The 24,327-nt window shown below is 39.4% G+C and overlaps 4 protein-coding genes across 9 annotated transcripts in view; 2 read left to right on the forward strand and 2 right to left on the reverse strand.

Annotated features, from left to right (window-relative positions):
- The window catches only part of LOC126918677 (lachesin-like), a 39,987-nt gene extending 27,051 nt beyond the window's left edge, over positions 1–12,936 (forward strand). For 3 of the 4 annotated variants that reach the window (XM_050726846.1, XM_050726844.1, XM_050726845.1), the window contains exons 4-9: positions 6,626–6,872; positions 8,023–8,196; positions 9,517–9,654; positions 9,981–10,116; positions 10,276–10,433; positions 10,804–12,936. In XM_050726846.1, coding sequence (XP_050582803.1) covers positions 6,626–6,872; positions 8,023–8,196; positions 9,517–9,654; positions 9,981–10,116; positions 10,276–10,433; positions 10,804–11,138 — 1,188 coding nt within the window. In that variant the 3' untranslated portion in view covers positions 11,139–12,936. The remainder of the gene's footprint in view (positions 1–6,625; positions 6,873–8,022; positions 8,197–9,516; positions 9,655–9,980; positions 10,117–10,275; positions 10,434–10,803) is intronic. The other variant, XM_050726847.1, reaches the window with a different exon arrangement.
- A 93-nt stretch (positions 12,937–13,029) lies between these two features.
- On the reverse strand, positions 13,030–13,809 carry LOC126918682 (protein kish-A). Its single transcript, XM_050726852.1, has 3 exons — positions 13,641–13,809; positions 13,361–13,476; positions 13,030–13,282 (listed from the first exon to the last, which is right to left on the reverse strand). Exons 1-3 carry the CDS (start codon positions 13,641–13,643, stop codon positions 13,177–13,179), a joined length of 225 nt encoding a protein of 74 aa, XP_050582809.1. The 5' UTR covers positions 13,644–13,809; the 3' UTR covers positions 13,030–13,176.
- A 200-nt stretch (positions 13,810–14,009) lies between these two features.
- Positions 14,010–19,248, forward strand: LOC126918672 (ras GTPase-activating protein 1). 2 transcript variants are annotated; one of them, XM_050726828.1, is made up of 15 exons: positions 14,012–14,408; positions 14,924–15,105; positions 15,215–15,396; positions 15,472–15,869; positions 15,939–16,084; positions 16,150–16,483; positions 16,691–17,034; positions 17,104–17,295; positions 17,361–17,510; positions 17,594–17,642; positions 17,709–17,927; positions 18,031–18,263; positions 18,344–18,485; positions 18,559–18,699; positions 18,791–19,248. In XM_050726828.1, exons 1-15 carry the CDS (start codon positions 14,361–14,363, stop codon positions 18,866–18,868), a joined length of 2,838 nt encoding a protein of 945 aa, XP_050582785.1. In that variant the 5' UTR covers positions 14,012–14,360; the 3' UTR covers positions 18,869–19,248. The 2 variants fall into 2 exon arrangements, with proteins under 2 accessions (XP_050582786.1, XP_050582785.1); XM_050726829.1 differs by lacking the exons at positions 18,559–18,699; positions 18,791–19,248 and having other exon boundaries at positions 14,010–14,408; positions 18,031–18,268.
- A 695-nt stretch (positions 19,249–19,943) lies between these two features.
- On the reverse strand, positions 19,944–23,557 carry LOC126918679 (ras-like protein 1). 2 transcript variants are annotated; one of them, XM_050726849.1, is made up of 5 exons: positions 23,403–23,557; positions 22,509–22,699; positions 22,292–22,435; positions 22,002–22,208; positions 19,944–21,869 (listed from the first exon to the last, which is right to left on the reverse strand). In XM_050726849.1, the coding sequence occupies exons 2-5, from the start codon at positions 22,635–22,637 to the stop codon at positions 21,765–21,767; spliced, it is 585 nt and encodes a 194-aa protein (XP_050582806.1). In that variant the 5' UTR covers positions 22,638–22,699; positions 23,403–23,557; the 3' UTR covers positions 19,944–21,764. The 2 variants fall into 2 exon arrangements, with proteins under 2 accessions (XP_050582806.1, XP_050582807.1); XM_050726850.1 differs by lacking the exon at positions 23,403–23,557 and adding an exon at positions 22,962–23,391.
- Positions 23,558–24,327: the final 770 nt, after the last annotated feature.

Here is a 24,327-nt window from a genome sequence, read left to right on the forward strand (position 1 = left end):
TTCACGCGAATCCATTCTGCGAAACTACCGTCCTGGAACCGTAGTCGCGTTACCCTTCGACGAAACGACCCTGTACCATTTAGCCCTTAACCCAGCCCGATCGGTGCTTTGCAACCAGCAGATCCACCCGCCAAGTAATATCGATTCTATTCTATACGCGACTTATTTGCCTCCACCTGTTTCACACCGCGTTGTGGTTAATTTTTCGATGGTCGGCCACCATATTTTGAAATTAGAAGCAACGATTCGCTAAATAAGTTTAGGTACGCGGTGGTGATCGAGCCGGAAACCACGGATCCCAACGTACTCCGATGAACCGCGTAAATGAATTCGTTTCGCAAACGACTCTGTTCCGCTCACGATTTTTACCAACATTTACTTTGGCTGTCGTCCACTACGCGCCCATCACGAGCGTTTCCTTTTGCCCATGCCGCGGCGTCGCTTCGTCAGCGACGCGAAATAAAATAATTAAAGGAATTTCTCTTCATTGTTTCGTTGAACGCGAAAATTCTAATTTGTGAAACACGGTGTCGACGACGACGCGTTATTGAAAACACGACGGATAAACAAGCGCGTCGATGAGATAAAAAGCATTGTTCGTTCAGAGGGAAAAAGAAGATGACGGAACAAGGTCGCTGTAGATTGTTAAAAGGCTGGCGAACGTTATATGCGAAAGAAAATTTTCACATATTTTCATTTTTAGAGGCAACGGTCGACCGACTTGTCCCGGAAACGTATTCTTCTCATGCAAATACACGGGCACATTGTGTCGCTGAGTTTTCACGCACGCGTTAACTCGCGAAATATCGCCGTACGTCGGCAGGCAAATAAACAAACTTGCGGGATCGGAGAACAATCTTCTCGCAAAGAGTTGCATGCATCGCGACTTTGCCGAGGCGACACAAAAGCCCGCACGTAGTCGCAGTTACCTCGAAGAAATCCAATTCGCAGGAATGCTGGCAAGTTTGCCCGAGCAACGCGTCGCCTCTGATCAAAACTTCACACGCGGCGCGCCGTTGCACGCCTTCCCTTGTAACGCGTTTCCCGCGGAATTCCTTTGATCCATTGTTGTGCTAACACGCGCGAATTTAAGGCGCCCCTATTTTCCCAAGAACGTTCCCTCTTTCTATTTCTTTCATGCTGCAGCTTCCTCCTGCTAAACCCCAGTTAACCGTTCATGAATATATAACGCGGATTTGCCGTGGGCCACGCTTTCCAGGATTCGCGAGAGAATTTTCTTGCAGCTTCGAGTCGAAAACCAAGCAGGTTCGGAAGAAAAAAGAAAAGTCGACCGATCAATCCGTTAAACGAAATGGACGACTGGTTTCGTCGCGAGCAGAATAACAGGGGTGGAGGGGGTGAATCGAAATTCGCCGCGGGGAAAACGTTTATTTCTAATTTGTATTCCGTAACACGCGGCGAAATAAAAGGAGAACGTAACGAATGAAATCGATAAAGGCTGGTTCGCCAGCTGGTCGGCAAGTTGTTCTTCTATTTACTTCGTGCGGAGTTCCTCGCCCCGTGTTTTCTTATCCCTGTCGCGCTAGTTGCAGTCGATTTTTCTAAAGTCCCGCTCTGTCTGGAAGAGGAAGGAGCCTCGAGACGAGTCCGAAAGCTTTTAGTTTTACGCGACACTGTTTCGGCCAAGTAAAACGAGGCGAATCGGCGAGACGCAACCAGCCAAACCTTTCTTTCCCTCTTTATTCCGGCTTTCTCAAAGCTGGATCAAGGAAAAAAAATGGAAGGGGATGTTCCCTCTGAAGACGGAGGCAACGTCGCGCGAGGATACCGATCGTCGAACGCAGTCGTTTACACCACCACCACCATCACAACCGACGAATTTGAAACGCGTGTGCGCGACTTCAAAGCGATTCTCTTCTACTCTGCCAGTGGGAAAGACGTCTGACGAAAGTAGAAGATTTATGGCTTCTGAAACTTCATCGGACATATTTGGATAGAGTTTCTCGCGTCGTGAATTCATAAAGGAGAGCGAAACATCTTTCTACGACCGTCTTTTGTCGACCAACAAATATTATGCAGCTTCTAACGCGAGATATAGTACCTGTATAAATGAGAATCGTCCGTGGCACAAGGAAATGGTAAGATGGTAAGCCGATTGTGGCTGCCGCCTATATATATTCGGCAGTTCGTCCAAGTTGCTATAAATTGAACACGTTCGGATCGGGACTCGCTGGACATTTCCTGTTTGCCGGATTTTTCGCAAGCGGGCAGTACGGCCAGAGAAGGGAAAAGCGAAGGAAACGACTGTGACGTCTACGAGCGAGGATGAAAACAAAGAAAGAAAAAAGAAAAAAAGAAAAGAAAAAAGACGAGGAAGATCGAAGGTCGAGGCATTTCGTCGACGTGATTGTAATCGGAATCGTTCTTATTCCCTTATTTATAGGCGACAAAATCCTCTCGCCGTCTATAACGTTTGCGCATAAAAAGCTCGTAAAAAGGGAAAAAATACGACAGGCCGGTGGAGGTTCCCGGGGGAAATAGAATTGGTCGTGGCGCAACGAGAATCGAAAAGTGACCGATCGCGTGGAGATTCTCGGCGTCAATAAAAAATAAAGTTATCGTCTCTAGACGTTTGGCGCGGAAAGATTTTCAATTCAGCTGGCGATTTCATCGAAACGGTTATCGCGCATGTTCCTCACGTTCGATTGACGCATCGTACGAGCCGTGTAATGATTCGAGTTTCAAGCAACGCAAACTGACAATGACGGGCGAAAAATAAATTAGCATTTAAAATGCAGAAAGCGACGGCTGGTTTCGACGCAACGACTAATACGCGTACACGTTTAACGCGCCACGCCACAACCGATCGTTCAACGCGCACTCGTTTCAACGTTGATTCAATTTCCGCGATGGAACGCGAAATGACGATTCCGATGACGATCGATCTTCCGGCGGAACGAGCGACGGAACGTTTGCCGCTCGAATAAAATAAATTACCATAGGAAAAGCCGCGAGAAGAATCGTGCGATTCGGTGAAGCTTGGTGGGCTGGTCGAGGATCTCGCTGGAAAGATGCTGCAAGTTTAATTGCCGTCGCGTCGGTTGACTCGTCGTCGTTTTGTACGAATCGGTCTTTCACGTTATGAAAGAACCGCGAGAACGATCGACTCGGTTCCGTTTCATTCACGGATACGGAACTTTCACTTCCATAGGTCTGTCCTTTTATATCGTTGGATCTATCTCCGGATAATTCCGGGCCAAAGTAGATTCCTCCTCGGTGCTCGTTTTCTCTCCCCCCCCTCTCTTTTTTCTTTTTCATTTAATTACGTTCCGCCGTCGCGGCACGTTTTCGATGGCTCGCAATTAGATCGTCGCGAGATCTCGACGCGTATCGGTTGCCCATGGATCAACGAACCGCGCGAACGCGATTTCCTTCTCGCTTTCTGCGCCGCGTATTTCTCGAATGGTCAGACAAAATATATCTACTTTAGATCGATTTCGTGGCAGGATTAATTGCGCTATAGGTTTTCACGGCCGATTTGCCCCGCAACTCGCCGTATATCTTAGTCGCGCGAAACGCGAGTGTGCGGAGCGATACGACTCGACGCGACTCGATGGATCGTCGAACCGGTGCAGTGATCGGTCGTCTCTCGTTTATCCGATCGTTTCGTGTGGATTCACTTACACCTTACTTGCCATCCATGACGTTCCATTTCTGATTAACACCGAAGTCTCGTCGACGGCGCGACGACTTTGGCAACTCCGTTTCTCCCTTTCCCTTCCTCTAGCCGCCGGTTTGCCGAAGCCTCTTCCTCCGCAGCCTGGTTCCCATCAAGCATCGATGAACCGGAGTATTTTCGGGTATGGAGTCGCTGCCAGACCGATCGAGGGTGTAGGAAGCAGAATGAAGAGAGGCAGAGAGTACAGGGGGTTGCTGTTGAGGGAATGCAGTCGGGTGGGGGCAACGGCGGTGAGAGAGACGATGGGTGTGAGTTGGCCGGAGTGGTGTTTCCCCGGGGTAAGCACGAGCATATACTTGCCCGGGGCTTATTCAGACAAATCGGTGATTGCTGCGGAGGCGAGCGAAAGGGTAGCTCGCCACACCACTAGCATCGCTACTACCACCAGAGTTGCCGGCGGAACCGCACGCCACCTTGCTGGTGCAACGAAGACAGGGGTTTTAGCCCGAAATTCGCGATGGAGCCGAAAAGAGAACGAGAAAGATGAACGGATATAGATAGGCAGAGCGGTAGAGGGCGGGAGAACGGACCGAGTTTTGGGAGACGGACGGAGAAGAGTATATATCTATATATATATATCTATATATACATACATACATATATATACATATATATATATATACATACATACAGAGAGAGAGAGAGAGAGAGAGAGAGAGAGAGAGAGAGAGAGAGAGAGACGTAGACGGAACGAGATCGTCGAGGTTAGAACGAAGAAGCATCGGAGGGAAGGAGAGCGAAGAATGATTGTTTCCATGATTACAATGGAACGGAAGAGGAAAAGGGACGGAGGTTGGCCTAGGAAAAGGGTATGGGGAGCAATCTCTTAGCGCTAACGTAGATTCGTGGCCCAGGGTCTCTGGAAATATTACACCGGAGGGGTACGAGAGTCCCGGCCGTACCCACCGGGGAATTTCGTAACTCCAAGGATAATGTGTGTCAGCTCCGTCGAACCAGTTCCGCAATTTTCCAAAGAAATCTCGCGGTTTGTTTGCCGACAGGGCAAAAGGCAAAGGGCAAAGGGAGAAACGCGTACGGCCTACCAGCAGGCCCGTACATCTCCGCGGATGCAATTTGAACACAGAGAAGACGATCTTCGATGATCGCGCGCGGCGTATTACGCGAAACAAAGGAATGATCGTGGCTGGTGGTGGATCGCGTACGGAGATCGGGCAACTTTTCGTCGGATAAGAAGTCGCGTTTCCTCGTGGGATGGTCGAACGTTATCCTGAATTAACGAATCAAGCGAATCGTTATCTTTGTCGTGGAGATAGCGATTCTGCCGGCGACGTAATAGTTTCCGTTCTCGTTCTGCGCGGGACAAATTGTTGTTCCCCAGTGACAAAGTACTTAAGACGTTATCGATTGTCCTCGGAGAAGGAAGGAATTCAAACTTTTGCCCCGTTCGTCCCCGTCTATTCTTTTCTCGTCCGAAACGGTCAAAAGCACAACGATAGGTTATCTTCGTTCGCAGATTATTTCCGACAAAGACCACGTTCGATTCTACCGGTTACATTCCACGAAAGATGTTTCGAGGAACGCTGTGCCGAGCTATCCTAATTAGACTCGCAATTGCCGCTGAAAGCAGCGACGATGGTCCGATTCGTGCGGCTCCTCTCGATCACCCGTTCGTTTTCCCATGTATCTTCTTCCCTTCCTTCGAGGTGAATAATTTCGAGGAACCGATCTTGTTATCTACTACGAGAGGATATCGACCATCGAAGATATCGTATCGCGATCGTACATCCAGATGAGGTGTATAAGGCCAGAGGCGGAGGAAGGCGAAGAACGCAAGTGGAATTCCGCGAAATTGGCGCGCACGCCTTCCAGGGTAAACGCATTAGCTGATTCGTAGATTGAACGAGCTAGTCGGGTTAGTCGGTTCCTCGAGCAAGGTACACGGTCGGATCGCGCGCGTACGAATGGTCGGTGTCGCATGACATCGTGTAACCCGACGCATACGGGCGCATAGGTAGACATACGGGATGTGCACGACAGTCACTTCGGATTAATTACCAAGTGCAGCGTTATAGATAACGCGTAGGAGATGCGGGAGTGGGCCGCGGGGCAAAGGGGTGCGCGATACGACGTTAAATTGAACCTTTCGTCAGGTTGATTCCCGCGGTGCCAATGGCACACCGGGTCGAGCTCGCCTAAAAGCAATTACCGCTACCGGCCATACGTGCGAACACGTATCGGTCGTGGATATACGTCGGTGCACATAAACACACGGCAAGACAGCAGGCTGCTACGCGCGATATAATATTGACTCGAGCTGTCCTCTATTCCGCGGCTGATCGCTGCCTGACTCTGTCGCGTTCCCACGTCGCTGCTTTCCGATCCTTGCCGCCAGATGTTAATCTCCTTCGTTATCCTGACGCGGTAATCTCGACGGAGATTCACGTTTTTCCTTAAAAAAAAAAAAAAGAACGCGATCCCGTCAAAAGGAGAACGACTCCTGCGTCTGTCAGCGATTCAGTGGCGCGTGTGCCGTCGGATAAACGATTTTTGAATCGGCTCGGCAATTGTTTACGTCGTTGGATGCCCACCAGTCTATTTATCCGCTTTGTCGTCGCTTATTTAACCATTCCTGCCTACCCCTTCTACGTTCTACGTATTTGAATAGAAACGTCGATATAATTAACTACATTTACGTTGGGGATCGTGCAAGTGTACGTTTATCCGGGATGCGAAATATTATACGCACATATACGTACAGATCCGTTGGTGGTAATATCGAAGCAATTAGGATGGTAGGAAGGGATAGCGGATTATCTTGGTCACGCGGTCCAACGTTTCGCGAATGTATAGACTCGTTCCGAAACGGCCTTTCCATTCGACTTTTGATTTAAAGGCACATCCGCAGACGGATGGGGTTGCGAGAGGATCCGCTTTTCATAAAAAATTGTGTGTTCGCTGTCTCAGGTGGGATGGATTCGTGTGGAGGATAAAACGATATTGTCGATGGGTCAACGAACGGTGACTCACTCGCCCCGATTTCTCGTCACGCTGGAGAACGCAAAGTCGAAGAATCAAAGCCAATCGAGAGACGAGGAGGAAGCCACTTCGCGGCTTCATATTCGCCAGCTTCGGGAAGCTGACCGAGGCTGCTACATGTGCCAACTGAATACGAAGCCCATGTTGAGCCAGCTGGGATGCGTGGATGTCCTAGGTATGCCTAATTGCGCGTTATACCGCATTCCTACGGCTAGATACAGTTGGGTGTTTGCGGTCGGTCGCAGAGACGTCACGTACGCACGCACCGGTTTCGATTAGCCTACCTCGAGAAGGGGTGGAAAATATGCGCGCCTCGCCGCTAGAATACGTTTCAATGGGACCCCGACACAGAACACGGGCCGTAACGTTACGTTGCTGCTCACCCGCCTTCTATTCGTTCCACCCGCTAACCCTCCCTTCCCATTACTATTTCCCTCTACTTCCTCCCCCGTACGCCATACATGCGAGCGCGTATATTACCAAGCGTCGTCCGCGTCTGGCAGACGCGTGTACGGTACTACGTGTAAGCGCGTACGCTCGCGGTACGCTGTATCGTGCGTATACGTGGACACCGAGGGAGAAAGAGAATTCATGGAGAGTGTGCGTGTTTGCCTCGGCATTCAACTCGAAAGAGCGATCGGCCCGAATGGAATGAAATTCCTTTGTGGCCAAACACAGGAAAGGTCCCGTTTCCTTTTTTCTCGCCCTACCTCCACCAAACCTCGGCCCTATCTCGCGCTGAATCTCCTCCAGCCGAAGCTTGCCTGCCACCCGCCCGTCCGCCCGCTCGCTCGCTCGCTCTGCTCCGCTCGACGTACAGAATATTTGTCCAAGCTGAACGCGTGTAATTGAAATGGCCCCGTGCTCCTTCAAAAGAAACGAGATTTCATTGCGAAAATGTTCCTTCTCTGTTACCCAGGGATAGATGGTATTTAATTTTCCTCGGGAGCGAAGCGTTTTAACCTGATTTTGCCCAGTCAGACCCGCCGACAGACGAGTCGGTCCAATTTCCATGCCGGCTTTAGTACCGTCCCGTTACATCGTGCTCGATCTTTACGGCGGTCCGTAATTTCTACCGGTGCCACCCTCCACATTTCCACGCGCGTCTCTGCAAATACGCGACTCGCAAACCCCGTCGTTACGACTATGCACCTCAAAACTTCGACTTCGCTTCGATTCAATCTTCGATTTATGCTCCCCTTTGGAAACGCCTTGGAAATTTCAATCGACGCGATCTTGTTCTCGAATTCTCTCGTTTAGCGGCTTTCTAATTACCAACCGCAGCCGATCTACAATGCCACGCGAATCCAATTTTGTTCTTTCAGTACCGCCGGATATACTTAGCACCGGCACATCGGAGGGCGAGGTCTCCGTTCTAGAGGGTGAGAACGCCACCCTCTCTTGCAAGGCCTCCGGAAGACCGACACCTCGTGTGCTCTGGCGACGCGAGAAAAGTGGTTTCATACTTATGAGGGGTCTTCACGATCCGCTGATACCAGGTAAGATATTACATTTTTATCTCGACTCGAGCACCCTCGCCACCGTCGTTCCCAATGACAAATAACCTTCTATTCTCTTCTTCGTTTTATTAATTCTTCGCTGCCCGAAACGTCCGCCGTGCGCTTCTCGAATATCGCTCTTTAAATATTGGTCATTCTCGAGCCACCGTTCTTTACGAAAAATTCGAAGCTTCAATGAATTTCGAGAATACGACGAAGTAACAAAGACGATCGTTTAACCGGCATGACGGTAATTAAAATTTCGATCGCAGATTTCGACGACTAATTATCCAAGGTGTCTACGCGACTCGATTCGCCATCACGATCCGCTTAGCGGAACATGAAGACATCGTAAATTCGCAAACCTACGTGATGCCGATCGAAAGCAATTACGGTGGAACACGTCTCATCGAATGGAGATTAGTCTGTTCGGAACGACTTTCGATATATTTCCGTATACGTGCCTGTGCTCGTCGATTCTCCGAGTATCGTAGAATTTGGCGGTTTCACGCCTCCCTCGCTGTCGACGGTCGCGGTGAATACACCGGATGCCAAATGGTTCGCGTCGGACGCATTTTTCGCTCGGACGCGCGGCAAATTCGTTGATCGGTCGAGAGATATTAATGGGAACAAATTCTCGAGCGGTGTTGATAAATCGATACGCGATATTTTGAGTACGATCGACGCGACACCGCCTGCGACGAAAATATTCGTAGACCGAGCGATAGGTGGGTCACGCAAGCTGCATCTCGTTAGGAAACTGACGCGCTTTATCGGAATAGCGAAACGGCGCGTTTGCTCGATAATAATCTAATCCGGCGCGGTTCATTGATTTCGTAAGCGTTGAAAACGTATACGCGTAATTAAACGATAATACGATGTACGTATTATAACGTCGTAACCGATAAACGATTAGAAAGTTTCTCGGCGATTTTGCCGTAATTTGCCCAGGAATTTTACGATAGGACTTTCGCGGTTCGGCCCTATCGATCATGAAATTCGCGACAGTAGTTGGCGAATAGTTGTCGACTATGTTTCAAGTTACCACGCCTTCGTTCGATACGAACGTCATACGGCACGGGGTACAGGTCGCGTTTTACGATACCTCGTCCTTCCTTAAATCGTTCGTACCGCTGCTCGTTAACGAATAATCGTGTAAACGATTTTCGAACGCGAGATTTAGCGTTGTAGTAGGCAGTGGTCTGGTTGTTTTAACGCGAACGACGTATTTCGCGTGTAATTTGGTATGCGTGCGAACGCTGGCACGCGGCCAGCGATATGTATACGAGAGCTTTCAACGAGATATTCATACGACGTGAGATTTTATAGTGGACAACCAGTCCGGTGAGAAGCTGGAATTAACCAGGGTAGACAGGAGGCAAATGGGAGCTTATCTTTGTATAGCCAAAAACGAAGTGCCCCCGGCAGTCAGCAAGAGAGTCTATCTAAGGGTAAACTGTGAGTATATACTTTCAAATTCCGGCTAATCGATTATACTTTAGCGAGTATCGTTGGCCCGCGCTTTGGTAAACGATTATACTCTGCTTCTTTCGATTTATTCGACCAACGACATAAACGATATTTCTTGTCGCCGGAAAATTCAACCACGTTTCGCCGAGCTAACCGTCTTTCTACCCGCGCGAACTTTATGGCATTCGAAACTCGATAAAGTCAACGTGGTTATAGATTTCTGCGCGACTCGATAATTCGTTTCTTTATTCGTTTGCGTAGGTTGGCAAACTTGTTACGTATTAATCGACTTTTATCATCCGTTGGAATTTCAGTTCCACCTAGCGCCAAGGTTCCCAATCAATTACTGAGTTCCCCTTTGGATACGGACGTATCGTTGATCTGTTTGATCGAGGCATATCCAAAGACGATTAACTTGTGGACTAGAAAGGAACAAGTTATTATGAGCGGGTATGTATGTACACACGTCGAGCTGTCGATCGTTCGTGTTTCTTTTTCATTAACGCACCTCGCGTTATCCCTCCGAGCTCGTCTAGATATCGTACGATCGCAAAACGAAATCGATTGTATGCGCTCACCGGATAGTAAAGTTAAGCAACGTGTCAACAGTGGTAGATACGAGATCGACGAAAGGGGACATCCGGACGAGGAATGGAAGACAACGAGCGAGCTGAAGATAAGACGTTTAGAGAAAACGGATTTAGGAGAGTACACGTGTTCAGCGTCCTCAAGCATGGGGAAAGCCGAGGCTACCCTTAGAGTGTACGGTGAGTCGACATATGCGATCGAACGTGTCATTTTTCCACGCTCGATGTTCCCTAGATTTCGCCTTCCATTCCAGTTATATACGCGTACATTTTCTTTGACATCCGTCACTCGCTGTTTCTCGTCCCAGCCAATGTTTGCGTTCCTGCGTTCGCCCGTACCAGTCACGGACAACACCGATTTCGTCGGCCACGATTTGTCTTTGTCGACCGTAAGATCGTTCACGCTGGCCGACGAAGTAGTTGAACCGGTGGCTGATTTTCCTCGTAAAAAATTGATACAAAGCTCGGTCTTACACGGTATTTTCTTAGATTAACGAAGTCGGATTCTTCCGCCTGTTTTCGCTATACAATCCAGGGGAATTGTTTTCAGAAATTGAACGAGCAACTCCACCCACCCGGACTACCTTGGCAAACTCAAACAAATCGAGCAATCGAGGGAAATCAAAGTTCGCTCAGGTCACGACGATAAATCGAATTTTTCATCAGATGAGCACACCGGCGATGCAGAAGAGTACCGCGAAAATCGTTTACAGCAAGCACATGACGACCTCGACGACGGTGGATCCACGGGCGCCTTTCATCAAAGACAAAAACTTGTTTAAGAATCGCGACACCCCGAACGTGAGAAATTGTGCCAACGCGAAGAAACTCAGCGGTACGCGGATTTACGCTGTCTGCTTGTTGTTCTTCCTGACCCTACGGTAAACGTTCGCAACGAACGTATACGCGGCGAAAGCTCTGTTAATGGATTGAGCGAGCGAAAAGCTACTGCAAATTGTTTGCTCGCGGTTCACGCGTGATGGCGCGCAAGGGAAACGAACGAACGAATCGGAAATCTTGCGGCTAGATAAACACCGTGACTTGACCACGATATCTCCGAATAAACGATAGAGAGAAGAAATCGTGACTCCCAAGTATTAATCGAACAGAAGCAAGTTCTTATTGCGTTTGAAACGAGCACGAATTGCTAGTAAATAGACGATACAGCGAACAAATCGATCTCTCTCTTGTCGCGGACAAACACCGCGGTGAATACTGTTGCGAATTTTAAAAGATAAATGCTTACGAATGTATTTTTTATGACCCTTTTATCCGTTTTGGAATGCGGGGAAAAGAGTAAAGTCGTGAGCAAAGTGTGTTCTTTAGTTGAACTAAATGTAACATTGTCGAATATTTTTTTAACAACGAACGAAGCAAAAGGAATACAAGGTTTCCCATTGGAATTATTATTTCCGATTTGTGGAGTTATTAGGAGTAACGATGTAATTTTTATAACGTTAGCGTCGAAAGCCTTACACATGCAGGGTGTCTATCTCAAGTGGGCCACCAGTGTCATTCACGAGATCATCGTTCGACAAAATACGACTAAAAATTGATACTTTCAATCGATTACCCACACTTCGAAATTATTTCAACAATGGCATTGGCGATCCAATTAAAATGAACATCCCTTATGATATCTTTACGCCGTAATAATTATTATCAACGATTAATTGTATCTCCACGTTCTGCGAGATTCGCAGTTTGTCGTGAATCACCGCTCCTTAATCAACTATTCGATTATACTCGAACACAGACAAATAATTAGCATACTAATTTGTACGTAAGGGGTAATAAGATAATATCTTTATTTATCGGTACGATAACAGAGTGAACTGAGATCGTAAGTGGCATCTTAACGAACGTTAAACACGTCATATCTAAGATTCATATCCGTAGGGCGTATAGTACCGTACTATATATTTTAGAAAGATACTAGACCTTACTTTTCTTATTTTACGTATTTTTTTAATTACCCGTAGGCAAGTAACGTACCTCATATGCCAACGATTAAACAAGACCACAATTATAAATATAATCGATGTGGTTAACTGCGAGGAATCAACTGACGCGATCATCGAATACATTTCTGAACGTTCTACCTTATCTATCGGATAACGATTATTCGTTGTATTATTTAGCGTCTCTTCGTTTTCTTTTCTTTTCTTTCCTTTGCTTTTTTTTGTGCAAACGTGTATATAAGCGAACAACGCAGTCTCTCTTTAGCGTAACAATCGTTTGCGATAATATCGAAGAAATATTTTTCTTTCAAGGAATCGACAATAATCGTTCCTAATAATTTGTATGTGCTTTGCATCATTTTTAAAATGTTCCTCGCAAAACTGCAAATCATATGTTACTCTGTAATTACAATCTGTGTACGAAATGGTGCGACTAGAAAGGCTCGATGTTCTTTAGCACATAAAATTTTCAAACCGAGAGCGTCGGAGCTTTCTTCTGGTACTATTACTGTCATGAATGTCTTCTATTACAGAGTACAAATTTTAGTCATGATGCGTGGTTTATTGTCATTGAAATAGTAGCATATCCGCGAAATAAACAGAACGACACACGTGTTAAATATATCTATTTAACAAATATTGTATATCGTAAAACACTGCTCAATATAACGACTCTACAATAACTATAATAAAAGAATGTTGTTGTTTATAGAAAAAAAAAATATATTATGAAAATATGATGAGAAAATGTGCTCAAATTGGATAATTATATAGCTTTGGAGAAACCAACATGTTGACAAATAAAACATACCGTGCAAGTAGCCAAAATATTAATTATTTCCTTTCATTTTAGGTTAAACTTAAGCTTATTTACATTAAAATCCATTATATCTGTAATTAGTGTAAAATTATACGCAATTGATTGAAATATTTTTTGATAGTTTGTAATCCATATGTAAATATTAAGACCAAAATAAGATATTGAAAGCCATAAAAAGGCAACCCACTGCCACGTATGGACTTTTTCTCTCACCAATCCTGGCACACTTCCAAAGAGTACCTTGAAAACTAATTATTACACGTTAGTATTAATGCATATATATTCAATATACATAATATTTTTTAAAGTTGACAAAATATACATACCCAACTTTTCCTAATCGACTGTCCAATAAACTGGGTACGATAGATCTAACGTAAGTACAGGTACATATCAATAGCAAAATAACTGTCAGCAAACTCTGGAAATTAAATAGGGCAGACTGCATGTCCAACCCCGTAAATAAACTTTAGAAAAAATTGCTCGATTTAGAGAACTCTGTATAAGTATCAAAGAGGTTATGACAAAAGTCACCGGTTGTTTATAGTCATGTATTCGACTATTCACAATATATACATTTTATATTTTACGAATCCACGATCTTACCATTACGATTTATGAACGATGATAAATTGTTACATAAAATTGTTATACGAAATCACTTCCCATACGAATGACATTTACTTTAACTACTGACTAAATGCAAACCAAAACTACGATCAAAACTACAATACAAAAATTTGCTATGATAAAAGGCGAATACGCAACAAACGAAAAAGATTCAAGAAGGAACTAGTAGCTGTTTGGTGAACAAATGTTTAAAAATCTACCAAAATTTATTCTAAATTAAATTGTCTTCATGTTACGATTTACAGAAAAATTGACATTTATTACGAGAATAGTGTTATATTTAATATAATACGAACAATTGTTATTATCAAGACATTGGCTATCTATATTAGCGTATTGTCAATGGTATATTATTTATAAAAGTGCTTTTAAGAGATCCGTATCGTGTCCGATATATAAAGTTATCACCCAATTAGACGATAAACGGATAACTGTAAAAACATGTTGCCGGTATTTAAAAATATTTAAGAACTTCATACGGTAAAAAGTACTCGCTGCATATCTCTATATTCCGCGATCAACGCGTGCAGTAGTAAAATGGCTGCCGAGAAACGTCAATACATTTTATATCAATAACAGCTTACTTTTGTAAATAATCGTGGTAAGGAGGATCGCAATAAAACGGATGCCGTTCAATTAATACTATTAGTTTCTTTTTCATAATCGTGTGTATGAAGGAGTGCATGTGAACCGAAAATGGCAGAATTTGTGCGAGGAGGTCCAAGCGTGTCCAACAGTGCTAAGGTACTTACGGGTATTATTCATCATAGATTATTCATTCGTCATCGTATTATCGCTGAAAATACCAATAGTTAAATAAGAAAAAATAAATTGAAATCATATGTTTGAAAATCTGTAATAGCTTGCAGAGTATTGTAAGTTTTCATAGATTAATGATTATTTTTTAAATTTTTCGACGGAAAGATGCTTACGGTATTATTTATAGACAATGTTTTCGATAAGTATCTGCACGTATTAAAGGAAGATATAAAAACCCATGGATATGGGGGGAATTATAAGTAAATATTTACACATGATATTTATGCCTTGTTGACAGAAATATATGCTATGTTTAGAGTAGTATGATGTATAATGTGACGCTATAATAGAAACAAAGATATTGTCGTACTATTAAGCTATGATTACTATGAAAAATAATTATCAAATATTCTTATTATAGAATTGATAAAAGGAAAGAAATGCTTATAAGTTTTTGCATGAAATATTTAATATTTATTTATATATAATTATGTTTTTAGATGGATCATAATAGCAAAGGAGGTTCTCCTAGCACTGGTAGCGAAGATGGTGGACAAAATGAATCAATGAATGCAGAAAATGAATTTGATCCTTTTCTTGAAAATATACCAGATGATATTCAAGACACTGAAGAGCCTGATAGTGCTAATGCAACACTATTAACAGCTCCACCAGAGAATCAGTAAGATTTAATATCAATAAAAGATTTTAATTTCTAATGAAAACATTGTTTTTTAGAATAGAAAAGTTTTTTCAAAGAATAGAAAATTTAATAGACGAATAATTTGCAGATGGTATCATGGTAGATTAGATAGATTTACTGCAGAAGAAAGACTGTGGGATGCAAGTAAAATGGGTAGTTATTTAGTACGTGAAAGCGATAGGAAGCCTGGAAGTTATGTATTGTCCTATCTGGGCAGAACTGGCATTAATCATTTTAGAATTACAGCTGTGTGTGGAGATTATTATATTGGTATGGTAAACATGTAAATGAAATGAATAATTATAATTGTAACTGATTTGTAAAATAATATGTATCTTGTTATAGGAGGCAGACAGTTCAATAGCTTGTCAGACCTTGTTGCATATTATACTCATTGCTCTGATCTTCTAAAGAGAGAAAGACTTATACATCCTACTCCACCTCCTGAACCAGTGAACGATAAGAAACGAATAGTTGCAATACTGCCATATACAAAAATGCCCGACACAGATGAGTTAAGCTTCCAGAAGGGTGACATATTTTTTGTGCATAATGATATGGGAGATGGTTGGTTATGGGTTACTGCGCATAGAACTGGTGAACAAGGCTTGATTTTTCGCGAATTAGTGGAGGATTTAGATGACTCCATTGATCCTAATACTGTATTTTCCTGGTTTCATCCTAATGTCACTAAAAGTGAAGCTGTTGACATGTTGGTGAAGGCAGGACCTGGTAGTTTCTTGGTAAGTTATATAGCTTCTTATAAATATTTAATGTTTAAAAATAATAATTCTTTATTTCACGCTATTCAGGTCAGGCCTTCAGACAATAGCCCTGGTGATTATTCCCTCTTCTTTCATATAAACAATCAAATTCAAAGATTTAGAATTGAAAAGAAAGGTGTACGTTATCTTATGGGTGGTAGAACTTTTGAATGTCTTGATGCTGTTATAAACAGGTATGTTTGTTATAAATCTTTAAGATTTTGAAATTCTTAGATTATTACGAAAATGTTGTTTCTAGATATCGGAAAGAACAAATAGTTGAAGGTCACACTTTAGTTCAAGCAATGGTGACTGAGCCTGATGGTAGTGTAAGAGTCAACAGAGAGGTGCAACATGCGGAAAAGATATATGCAACTCTCAGAGAATGTCGTGAACAATCTGGAGCAAAGAAAAATAAAGGGATAAAAATGCAAGGATATCTAGAAAAAAAATCAGAGAAGAATAAAAAGTGGAAAGCATTGTATTTTGTACTTTTAGTAGATGCAACTGATACTCATTTGTATTTATATGACAATCCAAAAAGAACCAAACCTAAAGGTCTTATCGACTTAAGCTGTGCTTATTTATACCAGGTAGATCGAGTTTTATAATTAAAATAAATTTCATTTTTCTACATGATCATGTCAGTTTTCAGACTGTCTTATCTTTAAAATATATATGTTCTATGTATGTAATTGTACTAACATTAACAGCAAATCACCTTAAAAATTATATATTATGTAAGAGTTATAATAACTAAATTGTTGTTAAAGTTCTTTTCTGAGATGTAGTTTTTTTAGGTTCATGAAAGCGTCTTTGATAGACCTCATTGCTTTCAATTAGTCGAACGTGCTTTACCATGTTTGGCCACGATAACATATTTGGCTGCTCCAAATTCAGAGAATGCTTTAGACTGGATTAATGCCTTGAAACCATTATGTGTATCACAACTTACTCGTGCTCCAAAGGTTGCTCGTCTTCGTGAATTGCGTTCATTACATTTGCATATTTTAGACGCTCATAGACTTCCATATAAGCTAGTACCGAATCCATTCATCATAGTGGCTCTAAATAATGTAAAAGTCGCCCGCACAAAAGTTAAGACTGGATCACATCCAATTTGGGATGAAGAATTCATTTTAGAGTACGTATATGATCTGCCCTTTTAGATATTTATATGTTTGAATGACATTTATCATAAATTATTCTACAGGGATGTACCACCGGATGTTATGTCATTTTCTTTAACATTGTACAATAAAGGAAAACGCAGCAAAGATACGGAAGTTGCAGAATTGACAGTTGAATTGGCGAGCTTGACGAATGGGGAAGAAATGGACGAATGGTATCCGTTGTCAGGACTTACCCCGATTGGTGAATGGGGTGTACTTCGTCTACGAATAAGGTAGAAATATAATCAAAATATTTATCAATTGTTTGCGTACGTTTTATGTATTTGTTACATTGCAGGTATCGACACGATTTAGCGATGCCTCCTGAGGAATATAGTCCATTACAACAGCTATTATTGGATCCAGAATTGCATGTTGTTAGGGCATTAGCAGATGTGTGTCACTTGGATAGAGTACCATTGGCAAATAGTTTACTTAGAATATTTAGGTATAAACAAAAATGTATAACATATTAAATATTTCGCTTCTCATTTAATGGGTAACATTATAATTTAAAATGTATGTCTTTAGGCATGAAAGAAAAGAAGCAGACCTCTTGAGATCATTAAACCAAGCAGAAGTATGTTCATCTATATTTACACTTCTAAAGAAAAAGTGTCTTTCTTATTAAAGGTGTTTTATTTAGGTGGACAAAGAAGATGAAACGCCAACACTTTTTAGAGCTGCTAGCCTTACGACTACTTTAATGGATTTATATATGAAATCTGTGTGCACTTCCTTTTTGAAAGCCGCGCTACGCGACACCATAGTAAAATTGATCGAAAGTAAACAGAGCTGTGAATTAAATCCAACAAAAATGGATTCTCCTGAGGATGCTTGCAGTAATGCCGAATTTTTACTACAGGTATATATATGTATATATAAATAAATATAGTTTAATACAATATTACAATATAAATATAAATTATTCCAAGTGATTGTGAAATTTGCAATCAATATTATTTTAGGTTTTAGATGAAGTGACGTTAAGCATTTTTACAAGTCCTGATGCATGTCCAAGGACCTTGAGATATATTTGTGGATGTTTGCAAAGAGCAGTTGTTGCCAAATGGCCACATGAAAGACTAGTCAGAACGCGAGTAGTCAGTGGATTTATATTTTTACGTCTACTTTGCCCTGCCATATTGAATCCTAGGTCATTTAATTTAATAGCTGAACCACCACCTCCAGCTGCTGCAAGGTAGGGTAGGTCTATATTAAACGTAAGAAATTTTACAACTGAATAAATTGCTCTTTAATTCTCATTAAATAATTTTGCAGATCACTTGTGATGGTTGCAAAATGTTTACAAAATCTGGCTAATTTGGTAGAATTTGGTGGAAAAGAACCATACATGGAGGTAGTTAATCCGTTTATTCTTAAAAACAAAGAGAGAATGGTTGTTTTCTTGGATCAGTTATCTGTAAGTATGCATTTAAATGTTGCATAATATATAAGTAAATATGAATTTAAAATAATTTGAGTTTATATTGTAGAATGTAACCGAAAAACCAGAATCTGAAGGTGCAGATCCAAGAAATAGGAGTTGCGTTTCAGATACAGCAAGAGATTTGGCAACCTTGCATCATATTTGTGTTTCTCATTTAAAAGAACTTCAAGTTTTATCGAAAACCCAGGTGTGTTTTATGATTTATATGTTTAGACGCTTTAGACACTTACGATCATATCAATATTCATTTGTAAATGAACAATGCTTCCTTTTTCCAGCCAACAATAAAGCAATTAGTGACCGTGACTGAAATGTTAAGCAAACATAAACAAAAATACATGGAAATGATACGGTAGTGCTAAAGCCATCCGCCATGAATAATGCCAAACGTAACAAAACAATTCATAAGATTTGTCGACAGATACATGGTAGTATTTAATAATTACTCATAAGTGGTTTAAGTAAACGTACAGACTGATGTGCCATATATATATATGTATACATACACACATCCAAACACACGTTCATTCATACATATACATGTATATGTATATATATATATATTACTGTATACACACAAGCCTATATTTACCATTTCGTATGTAATTAGAAGATAGCTTTTACGTATAGTAAACAGTACCATGACAGTGATATAGTTACATACAAAATCATATAGGCGTATAACGATTTTATATTTACTTAGGTGCTCGAAAATAAATGCAAATTAAACCAAAAATATTGTGTTCTACATATAGTTTCCCAATTTCTTAAAATAAATATTATCTTGATAAATTTTCTAATAATTAATGGTAATTGAAGCAGGTTAAGAAACTATATTTCTTATACGTATAAATGATTTTTTATTAATTTTAATTATTTTATAAACTAATTATTACATTTGTATCGTTGCAATATTTTTACCATGCCATTAAATGACGAATATTGTGTTAAATTTAAGACCCTAATCAGTTAATATAAAAATTCTTAGAAAATCTGTTAACAAAAATATATATTAAATATCAAGTTAAAAAACTAAGATGTATATCCACAATGACATTGACACATTAAAATGTGTTTTAACATTCGATTAATGTATAAATGGTGGTATTATGTTACGATTATGAAGTATATATTTTTGAATAAGGCTATTTTAAATAATGGGTGAAATATATCGAACCATTATAAATTTATTTTCTGCCCTATCTTTAAACGTGAATATCATACCGAATCCGTGAACATTGGAGTTCAATCATACTCTTTTACGTTTACGTTCCTATCCACCGATATATGCGGTCTATTGAATTAGTACACTTTAGTGTATGTATTAAATAAGAAAGAAACATTGCTTTTTATAATTTGTACTTATTGTGTATACTTATATGATATTTTTTTCATTGGACAATATGTTTTGAATAAAAGAATAAAAAAATATTAAACAGTGTTATGCGTTTAATGTTTCCCAATACGCGTGAGCATCAAAGTTGACACTAAACATGCTACATATGATAAAGACGCATGAATTTTGATTTAGAAATTTAATTTTTCAATATTAGTACCATTTGATTTGAATAACATTATTCGATATATATACACATCGTAAGAATAAAATTGATCAAACAACGATTTGTTGATTGCTCTTTCAATGTTATAAAACCAAACAGCATAGATGACTTATAATAATTAATATTTAATGACAATCATTCAAGATAGAATGAATATAAAGAACACGTTTTGTACAAAGTTTTATTATGAATTTGAACTACATAATAACACCTATGCTGTGCAATTTTATATATCTTCGACATTTGAAAAAGCTAGTATTACAAATTTGCGCGTTTACATACATATAAGAATATTTGCAAATTGTACTATTTAAATCATTCAGCAAAGTATTTAACCCTTGATTGTTCAAAATTCAGTTAGACCCGAGACACGATCGTACAAGTATGATCTTAAATATCCCATTAAATATTTCGATATAGATTTTATAGAAAAAATGGATCCTTTATGTTATACATACATGTCTCGTTGAAATGTGATGGCATTATTGTCTGAACAAATATTAAAGTTTATGATTACAATAAAAGTTTACAATTGATATTTATAATGCCTTAAAATTATACGTTTCTCGTAATACAATCGTGACTAAGATAACATGAAAATGATAAGATGAAGAGATAAAAAGATGTGGCAAAATGCGATATCTCATTATTATTACATACAGGTGATAATAGACATTCAAATATCAATGGAAACTTTCACTCTGGTTTGCAATATAATCCCTAAAAAAAATTATAGTTTTTATAAGTTTTTTTTTATTATACATGGAAACAACAATGATCGATAAAAATGACGCTTATATTTATACAATAATCAGAATAACTTCATATCTACCAATCATTCCCTACTGCAAACGTATAAAAACATTGCTATAGAAATTAACAACTTATCCTGTTAGTTTCTACAGATATAAGAAGTCTCAAGTATACGTTTTTAATTGCACTAAAAAAAAAAAAGAAAACGCCAACTATGTACTATTAAAATAGCAAATAGGCGTTTTTGTAAAAATTGCATACTTAATTACAGTAATATCTAACTAGCATGGCATGCTTAAAATTACTTCATCACAGCACAAAATGAGTTATCCACGTTTTAGTTTTTTGAGTTTTATGGCTTGTATCTTTTTGTTTAGGAAAATGTAATCTTTTATTATGCACACTAAAATGAAAAAATACACAATAAAAACATATTTAATTAATAAGTTAAAAAATTATGAACTATCTAAATAAAATATATAAAATGGAATTTATTAAATTTAATGAATGACATATTTTTTCCATCCACAATACTAATAGAATTCTTTGATTAGATAATACTTTTTCCATGTCTAATATAATGAAAGAAGTGGATGGCCTAGAAAATATTTTTTTGATACTGACTATTCTACGCAATCAAGGGTTAAAATTTTTCTGCTAATGGAATATTAAGAGTTATATGGCAGACTGTTGAACAAATAATGTATTTTATGAAATTTATCTTCAAGAGTAAAAATGTATGTGATATAATACAATACTATTATATATTTTGTTCTTTATCCCTCCCAATGTATAGAAAAAATTGTGCTTGTAATTTATTACAATATTCTATAGAGGAAGCTGCAAAAATGTGCGTAAAGTGAACATAATCTAATGTTTTTTGCGTTCTATTTCCATATTAACATACCAAATGAGAGAATTAACATTATTCAGTGATTTAAAGCAAACAGCACCGATGTTTCCTACGGCTTGAGTTACCTGTCTTCATCCGTTTCTTTTTTTCTTTACCTCTATGTTCTTTATCTTTCCGTATTTCTCTCACCTATAATTTATTAGTAGTAACCCAATAAAAGCATAGATATAGTATAAATTTTTGTTTGCTGTATTTATCATAAATAATGTTTCTTTCTATTTTGCTTGTAAAATGTGTAATTAATCATGTAACATTACTTACCAAGGTATAAAAAGCATCATCTACTCCCATTCTAGTCTTAGCTGAAGTTTCAACAAAAGGCACACCATACTGACGGGCAACTTCTCTTGCTTGTGTCATATTTACTGCCCAAGATTGCTGAAGATCACATTTATTCCCTACCAGCACCATTGGTACTTCTTCTGCATCTTTAACTCTTTTTATTTGTTCCCTATATGTTCCTATATCCTATAACATTAAACATACGCAAGCATTTTTTCATAATTTTCACAAAAAAAACATAACAATTTTAAGAAAGCAGATCAACATACTTCAAAACTTTTAGCAGAATTTACAGCAAAGACTAATAAAAATCCTTCTCCAGTCCTCATATACTGGTCTCTCATTGCACTGTATTCTTCTTGACCAGCTGTATCTAATATGTCTAAAAGGCATGTCTCTCCATCTATAACTACCTGTAGGTTACAAAATATTTTATACAAATATATTCTCAGATAACTATTTCCATTGCTTATAATAAAAACTTACTTGTTTCCTATAAGAGTCTTCTATAGTAGGATCATATTCGTCTACAAAATGATTTTGTATTAGTTGGATTGTAAGCGCAGATTTGCCAACACCTCCAGCTCCCACAACTACAAGCTTATACTCTGTCATTATGTAATTTCTATTCCAATGAAGGTTGAAGCTTTTAACTTAAAGCTGCAATCTCTTTTCCTCTACAAAATAAAAGTTTGCTTTTAAATCAACCGCATAATGAGTGCAAAACAAAGTGCATAGCCAATTAAACAAACGAAATACTAAATGTGGGGTTAACAAGATTAATTTTTAGCAGAAGATGCAAACTACTTCTTCCAACAAACATAAAAGAAAAGTTCGTATATTTTCAGGAATTTCGCGCGGTGATTCTTTGTTGAGTCATTCATCAGCATCGTTTTGATAGATTAATTCTCTGACTAGATCGTTACGAGTAATACGTACTTTGTGAGCAATAATTTTGTGCCAAGTTTGTATGCACTCTAGCACGATCGTTCCTTAAATCATCTATATTTCTAATTCGCCGATCAATATCGTAAGTTCGAGTGTAATGCACTTAACTTAAGTGACTTAATAACTTAAAAACAGAATGAGTGTGTCAAACAAGCACACCCATAACAATATCATAGACATGTGAGTGGATGTGTAACTGATGACCAAACACAATTGTAATACATTCTACACACACACTGGATGCATTTTTTCGAATGCAATTTAATTAGAAGAGAGAGTGTTTAACAATTTTTGCTTTAAATTCTTCGAATTATTGATGCTTAACGGGAGGAGTGTTTTCAAGTAAACATCGGATAAACGAATAATATTATCGATGTGAAAATGAACATTGTTCAAGTACAAAATCTCTTCCGTTTTCAATCATACCCTTACCAAAGTTTAAAAATTCATTTCAGGAACATGCACCGGCTTAAAACCACTCTTTTCCAACTTTGACTATTACGAATTAGTCACTGGAGAAACCATCTGGAAAGAAGCATCAGTGATGCCAATATATAAAGATATAATGTCATATCTGTAGGGTGTGGATTAAGGGATAATCAAACTTTTATTATATCAAGAAAGATAAAGAGTTCAATCATTCGCATTAGATTCTAGTTTTTGTTACGAATTTGCTTTCAAATGTAAAATTTGCATTCAACGAACTGGATTTTGAGAAAGGAAGTACAATCGGCTTCCTTACAAAGGAGACTCGATAGAAAAATTAAAGTTTCTCCTTCGTCCAATCAAAAAACAGCTGTAGACTTGCGATTCTGCCTTGTGCGTCCTCTATTTAGTCGTTTCGAAAAGCAGGGTAGATGAATTTATTGAAAAGTTTTAATAGTTCCAAACACGAAACCTGAATTGAAATGTTTTAGCGATCTTATTCTTTTCGGAGTGTCTTAAATTAGTTTAGTCAAATGCCGCGTAATAATTGGTTTTATGATGCTTGTAACTGTTAGTTGCAAATATAGTTTTATAATGGACCATTTGAATTTTAGAAGTCGCTGTTGTTGCGCTTGATTTGTGAAAGTAAAACGTGTAAATGATAATGATCAGTTGATCAACCTGTATCATTATGGTAATTTGTAAAAATTGTGCATCAAAAATGGATGAGATATTATGTATTGTGACAATTTTACAGTGTAACTGAGAACTGAAGGAAAGAAACATATGCTACTTACCGTTCGTAGGTAACCTTAAAGATAAAATACAGAAATTTTTAATTCAAATTCAAATTTTCGAATTCAAATCCAAATTTATATTCCACTATTGAAAAATCTTGTTTTAAATTTTCACAATTTTGTATTGTTATATT

The sequence above is a fragment of the Bombus affinis genome, chromosome 7, assembly GCF_024516045.1.
Source record: "Bombus affinis isolate iyBomAffi1 chromosome 7, iyBomAffi1.2, whole genome shotgun sequence".
Lineage (NCBI taxonomy): Eukaryota > Metazoa > Arthropoda > Insecta > Hymenoptera > Apidae > Bombus > Bombus affinis.